Source organism: Microtus ochrogaster, chromosome 4, assembly GCF_000317375.1.
Source record: "Microtus ochrogaster isolate Prairie Vole_2 chromosome 4, MicOch1.0, whole genome shotgun sequence".
Classification (NCBI taxonomy): Eukaryota; Metazoa; Chordata; class Mammalia; order Rodentia; family Cricetidae; genus Microtus; species Microtus ochrogaster.
Window position 1 is genome coordinate 22,545,687 of NC_022011.1, and position 13,126 is coordinate 22,558,812.

General features: G+C 44.9%; 1 protein-coding gene across 1 annotated transcript in view; it reads left to right on the forward strand.

The window, feature by feature from the left end:
* Nucleotides 1-4,620, forward strand: part of Vat1l (vesicle amine transport 1 like) — a 153,170-nt gene extending 148,550 nt beyond the window's left edge. The window contains exon 9 of the mRNA XM_005345720.3: nucleotides 2,158-4,620. Coding sequence (XP_005345777.1) covers nucleotides 2,158-2,256 — 99 coding nt within the window. The 3' untranslated portion in view covers nucleotides 2,257-4,620. The remainder of the gene's footprint in view (nucleotides 1-2,157) is intronic.
* The last annotated feature ends 8,506 nt before the right edge of the window (nucleotides 4,621-13,126 follow it).

Sequence of the window (13,126 nt, forward strand, 5' to 3'; positions counted from 1 at the left end):
CAAAACAAAAAAAAACAAAACAAAACTGACTGTTTTGGGGGAGGGGTGGTGGCATATGGTGTAGCTCTGACTGCGTGCATCCAAAGCCTGGTGCTCAGTCTATTTGCAACCTGGGAAAAGTGGCTTCCCACTCCAGCTTTGATCCCATTTATGAGCTAGAGATTGACAGGTTCTTCTAGGTCAGCTAGAAAGGCCTTCACTGAGCATGACTGGCCATCCTAAGCTCTAGGTAAGCTAAACGAAGAAAGCATGGAGGTTTGAGGTTGTTTTTAGATTCTTTACTAACGCCCTAGTCTTGTATCGGTATGTCTTTTTTAAGAAAAAGCACTAAAATGATCCATAGCTCTCAGTCCAAGTGTGTATTTTCAGAAATGGCACCTGGTCTACTGTAGCCATAATGTGGCTCAAGGGTAATGGCCGTTTCACTCCTTACAGAACAGTTCAAGGTAGGGAAACTTTGTGACACAAGCTGCTGATATCAATGTGGAGATAGTTTTTAAAGTTCTCATGAAGAAAAACATATAGGCATCCTCCAGAATATTAACCTTCATCAGGCAATGAAAGGAGACAGAGACAGCGACCCACATTGGAGCACCAGACAGAAATCTCAAGGTCCAAATCAGGAGCAGAAGGAGAGAGAGCACGAGCAAGGAACTCAGGACCGCAAGGGGTGCACCCACACACTAAGACAATGGGGATGTTCTATTGGGAACTCACCAAGGTCAGCTGGCCTGGCTGAAAAAGCCTGGGATAAAACCGGACTCACTGAACATAGCAGACAATGAGGACTACTGAGAACTCAAGAACAATGGCAATGGGTTTTTGATCCTACTGCACATACTGGCTTTGTGGGAGCCTAGGCAGTTTGGATGCTCACCTTACTAGACCTGGATAGAGGTGGGTGGTCCTTGGACTTCCCACAGGGCAGGGACCCTGATTGATCTTTGGGCTGGCGAGGGAGGGGGACTTGTTTGGGGGAGGGGGAGAGAAATGGGAGGCAGTGGCGGGAAGAGACAGAAATCTTTAATAAATAAATAAAAAGAAAAAAGAAAAAAAAAGAAGGAAATAAAGTTCTCATGAAGTCACAGGACCATTGGAGGGAAAATGATGGCATGAGGTTAGAGATAGAGGGGCTAGGATCCCAGGACTCCTGTGCAAATTACATTGTGGCTTTTGTGAATAAGTCTCTTTCATCCCATCCATAGAAGGCTCTAGAGCTGCCCTGGCCAGCTTATTTAAGTATTTAAGCAAAATAGTTGGTACTGAAGCTATGTAAATGAAAATTTCTGTTCCTCCCAGTCCCGCAGCCATTCAGTCCCAAATAAACACACAGCAATATTTGGCCTATTGCTCAGGCTTATTACTAACTTGCTCTTACAACTTAAGTTCACCCATAATTTATGTCTATGTTTAGCCATGTGACTTGGTACCTTTTTACAGTATGGCATTCTCATCTTGCTTCCTCTGAGTCTGACTGGTAACTGACTCTCTGCCCTTTCTCTTCCCAGAATTCTCCTAGTCACCCCACCTATACTTCCTGCCTGTCTACTAGCCAGTCAGCATTTTATTAAACCAATATGACTGACAAAGCTCTACAGTGTACAAGAGCATTATCCCACTGCAGAGCTATTTTAGAGGCACTGTCTATTTCCATGAACCCATGAGGTTCTGATGGCCCTTGGGCTGGGGTTACATCTGCTTGACCAAGGGGCAGAACCCATCAAATTAAGGCCAAATAACACCCTCATTCAGACCAAGAGCTCTGGTCTGCCCCTCTTGCTTTCTGAAAATTGTTTTACCCGGACAACCAAAGGAACAAAGAGACAGTAAAGAATGGGTATTTGGAGCATTGGTGGTAGGGAAGATGTCACAGCCCTTCTAGATGGAAGACAGCATGAAGTCAAACTGAATCTAGGGCATCATGAGATTCAGGATGTATCCAGTGAGATCACTTCCAGAGCTAACAAGTGACATTAAAGAAAGCAGCTGGGCTTTAGTGGGTGTTAGTAAAGGGTATAGAAGGGGTCCTCAGAGGCACTTTTCTCCTATGTGAATGAACACTCTGAAAAAGGTTCACCCCACAGTGCCTTGTCCGATGCTCAGGGATGGTGAGGGAGCAGGTACATAACCTCTATCATGACCTCTGTTGAATTGCAGATGGCCAATGACAGCACAGAGACCAGCGAGGCAGGAGAGGAGGAAGAGGACCACGAAGGTGACAGCGAGAACAAGGAAAGGATGCCCTTCATCCAGTAAGACCTCATGTCCAAGATCATAGAGGATGGCTGGCAAGAAAAGGGCCGCCATGAGAACTCTCCCGCGCCCCAGTGAACAAACGCTGTAGTCCAGTGCGTGTCGTATTTGTCTGCAGTCAGCCGAGCTAAGAAGCTGTTGATCACCGTTGTGTTTGGAATTCAGTGCCAACCCCATCCCATGCAGTATTGTGTCCCTCCCTGGTCTATGTATCACACTCTCCCCTCTCCCTCGTATCAAACCCATCCTTCTTCGGGTCCTTCTTCACAGTTCTAGAATAGCCTTGCGAATTAACACAAGACCACGGGGCCTGATGTCTGAAACCAGACATGGGCAAGGCCACGTTTGATTGAAAGGCATTGTTGTCACAGTGCCCTGTCCAGATCCCACTATTCTTCAGGCCAATGACACTCTTTGTCTGCCAGCGATCAGCTATGCTTCCAACTATGGCACTTGTCAGTTTGGCTGGTGGCAAGAGAGTAGGCCAGGAGCAGCATCCATTGTCTTACAAAAGCAGACTTCTCCAAGCAGTACTTTGTCCCTCTCCAAGAAGCCATGTCCCTGCATTGGCCTCTGCACCTTAAGGTTTGAGCCTCCCTTGAACCCTGTCCCCTGGTTCCTATTCATAAACCCAGGGAGACGGGCTTGGTTTCTTTCTAGGATAGAGATGGGTCAACAGCATCTATCTGAGGACCAGTTACAGAGACCTCTCCTCTGAAACCATGTCTCATGAGCAGAGTCTTCTCTGTGGTCACACACAGTTTAGTTAAATCCTAAGAACACTCAGCAGGGATAGGCCTGACTCAGACGTCATTAAACTCACCTGTGTTTTCACTCCCAACCTTCAGAATCACCATGGTTATTTCTAAGTTCCTGACCCAGAAACACCTTTCCCAAGGAAGGGCTGCCTTGAAGACCACATTGGAGGTTGAGGAATCAATTGGTTTCTTTTGCCTTTTCTGAGCGTGTTTGTTCTACTGTGCAACCAGCACTAGGGATACAGTTGGTGGCTACCTAGCATCTGATGCCGAGTGTGTGGCCCCCTCTCCAACACACAGAACCATGGTGCTGACTTGCAGCCTCCTTAGAAATCAGGAGCCAGACTGCTTGATCACAATGCCCTGTTCAGTTTTCCAGCCTGAAAGAAGCATCCTTGTCCTTTTTGATGGACTTTGCGGTGACAACAGTTACCTGAAAGGAAAAGGAGGCTCCCTCCCTCCCTCCACAGTGGAGCTCCTAATTGCTTCCTTCTAGCCCTTCTGCCCTAATGGTTCATATGTCACTCATAAACTAAGCTAGTTTTATAAAAGGCACCCAGGCAATTAGCACCCTGAATTTATTTTGACTTCTGGAAGACCTAATGGGCTCCCTCATGACCTTGAGTTGGTGTTCATAAAGTTTCTTTATGTTCTTGAAGACTTTAAGAGGGTTTCTGTGTTGCCCACCTTCTCCACTAATAAGCTTTAGGGTGGACCCCACTCTTTTCCCCATGGGCTAGGTACGAACACATTTCAACAATCCCCCTGCTTGGTCTGCAAAGTCTCTGTAACCAGCCTCACGTCATTCGTTGTCACCCTTTCTCTCCATCCTGAATTTGTGGTGATGAATGACTTCCCACCAACTATTTACCTGAATGGAGTCTTTCCTCAGTGTGACTGTGCAAGTCACATGTGAAGATGAGAACAGGTACCACCAGCCAATAGGGCAAGGGATGACAATATCGAGAGTGCCAACCGCAGACTTTTATCTTCTAGCCCCGGGGAGTGACTAGCGCTCTCGCGTTTGGCTATCCAGAGAGAAGATGGTCCTTGCTAAATATCAGATAATCAGTCGTATTTCCAACCATCACCAGGCTCAGGGGTGGGTAGATTGAGGACTACTCTCAAAGCGCTATTACTACTAGCATGTAGAAATAGCCTTTTTCTGGTCACTGGCCATAGGAGGCTTCTCCTTCAGGGAACATGGAACCTGACCCACATTCAAAAGCCAGATGGTCTTGTCATGCACAGCAGAGAAGCATGAAAAACCTCTCCACTACTGAATAGAACTTGAGTATGACCAGCATCACCCTGAAGAACAGGAGGGTGGGTGAGGGACAACCAGAATCAGCCGGTCATCCTGTGGACTCTTGTGTTAAGCACCTTCCTTCCCCTCTTGTGATGGTTTCCTGGAGGAAGTGTAAAGAGTATCTCTGTTTGCCTTAAGGGAGCTGCAAAGGCTTCTGGGAAGGTCGAGCTTTATCAGAATGAGCCGAACATTGTCTAATGTGTCTGTGGCTTCAGAGCTTTCGTTATATTGTTATCTTGTGCCTATAAAGCAAATTATGTTTACATAAAATTATAAATAAAATATTCAGCATAGCATTAACCTCTTCTGGCATTCTTTACTCCACACAAATATTTGGATGAGCAGGTAACTGGGGGTGAGGCTGAAGACCTGAAAGAAAAAGAAGCTGAAATGAGGCAAGCTTTTTTTAAAAGAAATCTAGCCCAGGCATGGTGGTATACACCTATAATCCTAGCACTTGAGTGGTAGAGGCAGAAGTGTCAGGAATTCAGGGTCATCCTCTGCTAAATATTGAGTTTGGGGCTAGTCTTGACTACAAAAGACCCCCATCTCAAGAAAACAAACAGAATCTAAAAGTCAACGAACTAACAGAAAACTCATATTCTGATTACCTGGGGGAGTGATGCGAGCCTGTAATCCCAGCACTTAAAGAATGCAGAGAATGGAAAATGATGATTTTGAGACTAGCCTGGGCTACATAGAGAGCCCCTGTTTCAAAAATAATTTTAATTGCATGCAGATGATACCAAACATCATAGAAACTGGCAATGTTGATAATGGCAAGCATTTATGAGACACCTCCTGAATGTACCTAGAAAAACAGGGAAGGCATTGTGATAAATCATGGACTCTCCCAACAGTGCTGAGTAAGGCCTGATATTGAACCCATGCGTGGGAAGAAAGACCAAAGCCCATGGAGCCTCAGTCATCTGAGGTCACATGTCTAGTAAATGACAGAGCCAGCACTCACCAAGTTCTAGCCGGGCTTTCACTACGGGAGCACCAATTACACCATCTCCCACTTTAAACATTGCCACTGCTAGAACTCGACATGGCCTGCAACTTTAGATCAGATGCCAAAGCCTGAATCAGGCCACACCTCCCTGCAGGTTTTCTCTGGAGCAGAAAATTTAGAAGCAGCCTGTGCTGTGATTGACAGCTCTAGTTTATGGTACCTAGCATTTGTGTTATTTACCATGCAGGCTATTTGCAACTAAATCACAGGATGTGAAAGTTCCCATTAGCTCTAAGAGATTATAAAAAGTCAAACCTTTCCTTTGTTCTGGGGTGGGGGGGCGACCTGCCCCCTGGCTAGCTTAACCCCCAAAATAACCACACAGAAATTGTATTAATTAAATTACTGCCTGGCCATTAGCTCTAGCCTCTTATTGGCTAACTCTCACATCTTGATTTAACCCATTTCTAATAATCTGTATTTTACCATGAGGTCGTGGCTTACCGGGAAAGATTTAGCATGTCTGACCTGGCGGCTGGCTCCATGGCGGCAATCTCTGACCCTGCTTTCTTCCTCCCAGAATTCAGTTCTGTCTACTCCTCCTACCTAATTGCTGCCCTATCAAAAGGCCAAGGCAGTTTCTTTATTCAACCAATGAAAGCAATACAAAAACAGAAGGACCTCCTACACCACTCCTCGGAGGGATTTGGTCCTGAGGCTGATCTCTGATGAACCTCCTCTGCACCCTCTACACACACACCCACCATCCTTCCCATAGCAGCTCTATCTATCTATCTATCTATCTATCTATCTATCTATCTATCTATCTCAAGCTCTTCCTTTCCAAAACTTTGGAGGAAGTCTTTTCCTCCGCTTTAAGGCCTCATCACGTCCAGATCAGTCTCCAGGTATTGAGATGCTATTTCTATCCAATGCTCTCCCTCCCACCATGAGTCCCTATGATGCCCTTGAGGCCTTCTCATGCTAACAAACACACTGAAAGGAATGGAGTATCAGCATCCCTTGCAGACCCCCACTGCTATATTCCCTTTACAGCAGCGATTACCTGATTCATTTCTAATCGCTGTCCCTCATTGGCTAGAACTCCTTCAGGGATTCTGTTTCCCTTTGATCTCAAAGCTGTGTTTGTAAACTTGTTTTGCTTTGTAGTGACTAATGTGTGTGTGTCAAGAAACCTAATTCATCACAGTCCATAGTCCTGGGAATCTCTAAATATTCTAAGCTTGCTTTTTTTTTTTTTTTTGGCTTCCATAGTTCTGCTTCTGACTAACTGTTCTTGTTAACTGAAGTTTATCAACCCAGACCATGGTTTTTGTGTTTAAGGGCTCATCCTGAGGAAGGCTCAGTACTACGCTGATGTGGAACACTCTTTTACATTGTAAATATGTATTATTCTCATTGGTTAATAAAGAGCTGACTGGCCTGTAGCTGGGCAGGAAGAGATTAGATGGGAGAAGCAGACTAGGAGGATGCTGGGAAGAAGAAAGGAGGAGTCTCAGGAGTTGAGAACGGGATGCAGAAGAAGCAGATGCACATGCCATATTGAGATAAGGTACCAAGTTACGTGGTAGAACACAGATAAAAATATGGGTTAGTTTAAGTTGTCAGAGCTAGTTAGTAACCAGCCTAAGCTATTGGCTAAGCGTTTATAATTAAGTCTCTTTGTGGTTATTTGGGAACCAGCTGGTGGGACAGAGGTGACCAGCAGTCCTGAAGAAAATCTGACTATAGCACACTGGGATCCTGGACATCTAGTGTAGTTGCCTGCTGGCTAATATAGACTTTCTATTGCCTGAAACCCATGTCCCAGCAGTCTTCTCTGGCAGATGCTTCACAACAGACACAACGATTCTTATCAAGAAAACTTAAGTCCTTGGGCGCTGGAGAGATGGCTCAGCTGTTAAGAAGTCTTGTTGTTGGACCCAGGCTTGGTTTTTAGCACTGACATCAGGTGTTCACGATCACTTGTAACTTGTAGCTCTGGAGGATCTGAGGCCTTCTTTTGATTTCTTTGGGCTTCTACATGCAAATGACACACACACACACACACACACACACATATACTCAGGTGTACTTACTTACAACTACAATTAAAAACACTTTGAAAAGATAGCCTATTTACCATCATTTCATACCATCTCACAGAAACATTCCTAGCCTTTGCTTCAACATTGCTCCTCCCAGTTTTGCACATCAGGGTGCCATTCATTTATCCTTGCCAGTTCTCTCCAGTGTATTTTTGCCTCCCTCTGTCTTCTAGACAATTGTAGTAATGGGAGAGGCGGGGCTGTATCCCCAGCACCCCGGCTGCACCCCGGCTGCCTGGCTAGCTTATGCCCCGAAATAATTACACGGACACTGTATTCTTTTAAACACTGCTTGGCCCATTCTCTTCTAGGCTAATTCTCACATATTAATTTAGCCCATTTCTAATCATCTGTGTGTAGCACCCCAAGGTGCGCTTACCGGGAAGATTCTAGCCTACGTCCATCCTGGGTCGGAGCTTCATCGCGTGTGCCTCAGAGAGCAGAGCTCTCACCTCTGCCCGCAAGAGTGGAGCATCGTGTCTCTCTGAGGCGTCTGCCCCCGAGAGGAGAGCTGTCGAGTCTCTGAGCTCACTTCTTCTTCCTCCCAGTGTTCTGTTCTGTTTACTCCTCCCGCCTATGTTTTAACCTATCAGGGCAAGCAGCTTCTTTATTTAATTAACCAATGACCTTTCTCCATCAGATAATGAACTCTTTTCCGGGTTCTTTTTGTCTCTGAGTCCTTCACAACATGTAAAGCAGAGCCATGCACACAGCAGAAGCTTAGTAAATATTTGCATCACTGAATGATATCTCCTTTGTAATATTTGCTTTAACAGAGAGTGACAAGAATTAGAACCTGGGTGGGAGCATCCATCTAGTTAAAAACGATACACTCCAAGTGTCAATTTGAAGAGGCGCTGCTTTCCTGCCTTACTAATTGGTTAATACCAAGGAGTTGGTTGGCTATCCATAGGTGATAGTTAATCTAGAGTGTCAACTTGCTGGGATTTAGAGTCACCTAGGAGCCAAAGCTCTGGGTAGGAGGGGTGTCTGTGAGGATGTTTCCAGAGAAATTTGAGAAAGGAAGACCAGACTGAATGTGGATAGCACCACCCCATGGTCAGGGGTCCCAGACCGTATAAAAAGAAGAGCATCCTTCTCTCTCTTTTTCCTGAGCAGACACAATGTGACCAGTTGCCTACTATTCCTGTCATCATACCTTCCTCACATGATGTACTTACTGTACCCTCAAACAATGAGTCAACATGAACCCTTCCTTCTTTTGGTTGATTTTGTTCAGTGTTTTGCCACAGCAACACAACTAAGAGCCAATACTTGTGTCCCCAAACAAAGAGAGCTTTTTGTTTGTTCTTGGTTTTTTGGTGGTTGTAGGAATTGAACCTATAGTTTTATACATGCCAAGCAAGCGCTGTGCAGCTCAGCCACATTGACTTGGGCTCAGTAACCGGGCATTTAGGCTTGTTCAGCAAAGGGTTCCCCAGCCCCATGTATCGTGGTTCTTCGCATTGGTCTGATTTTCTGTCTCATAGCACAGCCCTTTAAGTCATCAGGGGTGCTTGGCTCTTTCTTTCCCTTGGCCTTGAGTAGATTTCTCCAGAGTTGGAAAAACAGCAGTGCTCCCTTCTCCCTTCCAGGGAAGGCTTTTGGAAAACAGAGAGAGGGACTGGCACCAGGTGTTGTATTAACTATGACACCAGTTTAGATTTTGAGCAAACGTTTCCAGAGGGTGAAGTGGTTGTGCGTGTTTTCAAAGAGATTCCCCAGACTATTGGCTCTGATGAATTCGGCCTTTGTTTTCATTGTGGCAGATGGTGCTCTCTACATGCTGAGATTTATAGCCTGAATGTTACTTCCATCATGGAGTGAGTTATGCTAAGATCTGGAGCCCTGTTATATTACCCACTGGTCTTAGTGAGTGCATCAGATCATGGACTCCTCTAGCTCTAAGGAGGTGTAGTTGGTCCCAAGGACCATTAATTTTACTGAACTGATAACGTAACTGGCCATATAGTTAAAGATGCAGGAGTCTGCCACTAATTCAATAATAATGAGAATTAAGGGCCCAGCCAGTGCTGAGGTTTCTCCCAAATCCATGCATAGTTTGCTTTATTTCATATGAGAAATAAGTGTAAGCCTTTTCAATTTTGTAGGACCATATCTGCAAGGGTATCTAACTGTTGTTTTCATTCAGAAACAGAAATGTATAATACCTCTGGGTCTGGGTCAACCTGTCTACTTAGCTTAGAAAGCATCTGAAGAGGCACATTTTGTCAAACCATTAGCACATGCCCACCAGGTAATCTCAGGGGCTTGGTAATATTGCTGTTATCAACCCCTAAGGCAGACCAGCAGGCATCAGAATAAAGGGAAGTGCCTAGGTTAAAGGTTTAGGATATTGGGCCAGTGTCAGTCCCTTGGAATCCTCTAATGTTGATTTGGGCTGTCCCCAGTCACAGCGAATTTCATCAGTCAATGGGCCAACAGTATAGTAATTTCCTATTGCTATGTATTGGGGGGCCAGGTATCTAAGCATAATCAGCCATCCTGCTTGATTTTTGACTGAGAATGATTAACTATCCCCAGGGTCCGTTCCTGTGACATTGAGTCTGATTTTCCAGGGTTTTTTTTTTTTTGTTGTTTCTCAAAGACCAAAATCTTTCTTAAGGAATTTTTCAGAAAGCCTTAATTTCACAATCCTATTTTTTTGCAATGGAAACTCCCCTATTCCTGGCAAATAGGAGCTCTAGCCTTGGGGCGTACATAGAATTGTAAACTCTGTATCTCTATCTCAAAAGGTAAACTCCCATATCTTTCCTTTCTCCAACACAACAAGACATTTAAAGTGGGAATCTTAGCAAGCAAAGGTCCAGATGGAGTTGCTGGTCTATAGCCAGATTAGCTATGACCTCCCCTGAATCTGTCTCCCTTAGTTCCCGGGTCCAGGCCTCAGGGTGGTGGGGATTGAACCATAACCCTCTATTCATACCAAATACAAGTCTCAGGAAGAGGCTGAGGAGCAGTGAATGGAAGGTCCTGATGCCTGATGAAATATCAATGTTTATTGGCCTGTAGTCTGGAAGATAGTTTGTTTGGTACTAATATCTGGAAAGTGGCTTCTGTTTTTTGGGTGTGTTGGATCCCTGGTGTAATAGTCAGCTCTCTTCACAGACACAAAAGTGAAGAGAATCACCGTGTAGGGTCCTTTCCATGTTGGTTCCGGTGCCCCTTTGGCTACCTACTGGACCCAGACAGTATCACTGGACTCAAGAAGAAGTTGGTGGTGGTGAACTCGGAGGTCTGCTGGGTCTCTTGGATGAATAGCCTGTGTGGAGGACTGAGGGCCTGGGGTGACTTGAGGAAGGGATGGTTAGAGAGGTCTGTCAACCACTGGTCTCTGAGCTGGGGAAGCTTTGGAGGAAGTCTTCCAAACATAATCTATTGGCATGTAAACCCATCCCTATATGGAGTGCAACAGGCCCAAAGCAAAGCAAAGGAAGGCTTATCCACCCTTTGCCGGATTCTAATGAGAGTTTTACCTACCCAGAATTCTGAGCTCTATATGCATATTTATTTGTTCGTTTATTTATTTACTTACTTACGTACGTACTTGTTTGCTTATTTACTTATTTGTTTTACAAGACAGGGTTTCTCTGTGTCAGAGCCCTGGCTGTCCTGGAACTTGTTCTGTAGTTCAGGTTGTCCTCAAACTCACAGAGATCCACCTGCCTCTACCTCCCAAGTGCTAGGATTAAAGGCATGTGCCGCCAACCCAGCACAATGAGGTTTTCAGTCAATCTAAGTTATGAAGTTTCAAGCTAAGTCTAAAAGCTTTAGCTATTTTTTTTTTTTTTGATTTTTCGAGACAGGTTTTTTTCGTAGCTTTTTGGTTCCTGTCCTGGATCTAGCTCTTGTAGACCAGGCTGGCCTCGAACTCACAGAGATCCACCTGCCTCTGCCTCCTGAGTGCTGGGATTAAAGGCGAGCACCACCACCGCCCGGCAAAGCTTTAACTATTAGTTGAGAAGTTTGGGCTATAAAAGCTGAACCATTGTTGAACCCCATTGATGGAGGAAGGTCATTGGTTAAGTAATAAAGAAACTGCTTGGCCTCATAGGTTAAAACATAGGTGGGAGGAGTAAACAGAACAGAATGCTGGGAGAAAGAAGCTGAGTCAAGGAGTTGCTATGGTTCTCCCACTCCAGACAGATGCAGGTTAAGATCTTTCCTGGTAAGCGCACCTCATGGTGCTACATAGATTATTAGGAATGGGTTAAGAGGCTAAAACTAATGGGCCAGGAAATGTTTAAAAGAATACAGTGTCCGTGTAATTATTTCGGGTAAAGCTAGCCTTGCGGGCGGCCAGGTGCCGGGAAAGTAGCCCACCGCTCATAACACAACAAAATGGCACCCAATGTGGTAATTAACTCCATGTAAAACCTGAGAGAGCTTAATTTTAATCAGAGAAAAAAGCAGAGTTTAACAAGGCTTTTGGCTGTTAGTTGGTGGCGTGCTGTAGAGAGATTTCCTGATTCAGCAACAGCAGCAGAAAAAAACACTGTGACAATTTAAAGTGCAGCTTCTTGGGGCTGTGCTGCCAGCGTGAACTCTGGCTTTCAAGCATTCCAGTGGCTTTTATGGGACTAGATGTTTGTGCTCCCACTTGGGATCGGAAGGAGAGTGCTCTGAGACCTTGCTGATGGCTCAGCGCTCCCCGCCTACACCTGGGCAGACGGCAGAATTAGGCTTAGGCAGGCGGGACAGCATGGCGGATTCCTGCCGCCATAAAGAGACGTGTTTTCAGACTGCACAGTGCTCTGCCTGTCAGATTTGGCTGTAACTTGGATGAAAAGAATTTCTGTGCTGCATGCTCAGTCTCAGAATTAAAATGCTGAGTGCCGCTCCTACCTGGCGGCCCCAGAGCTAGCACAAAATGGTACGCCCTCCATTTTGAAATTTTCCTGACTCAGCAGCAGGAAAAAAAAAACCTGTGTTGTTTTAAAATGCCGGCTTTCTGGGCCATCCTGCCAGGGCAAACTCTGACTGTTTGAGGCAGAAGGGCCAACTACAGAGAGAGGACTTGTGTGTTGTCTGTGGACATAATGCTACAACTTACTTGCTGGCAGGGACCTTGAAATGCCATAGAGTTGTGGCAGTAAACATGGCTACAGCCAGTACCTCAGCCATGAGGCTGGAAAGCTAAGGAATGGGCTATATCTAGCCGGCAAAGCCACGGCTTTAGTACTACTCATATTGCTTGGTACATTAAAGACTCATGTGGTCAGAAAAAGAGAGATATACAGTAAAGAGAGATTCAAAGACAAAGAAAATTTCTAAATGGTTTACAGTGTGTTAAAAATATATGCAAGCTAAAAGTTGAAGTTCTTTAAAAGAAAAAAAGGAAGAGAGTTGTTGTGTGTGGTAGTACACACCTTTAATCCCAACACTTGGAAGGCAGAGACTAATAGATCTCTGTGAGTTCAAGGTGTAGTAGGTACACCTTTAATCCCAATGCCTGGGAGACAGAGACAGGCGGATCTCTGAGAGTTCAAGGACAGCCTGGTCTACAGAGTTATTCCAGGTCAAAGATACAGAGAACCTGTCTCAAAAAGCAAAAAATAAAAAGTAAAAATAAACAAAATAGATGTTAAAATAAAGCGCACAAAGATGGAAAATACACAGAGAATTTTGATACTGTATGCTATTATGCTCTCTTTGAATTATTTGAATGCTGAGGAAAGAGTAACAGCTGCTAAAAGATGTTTATTTATAAATGCTGCTGAAC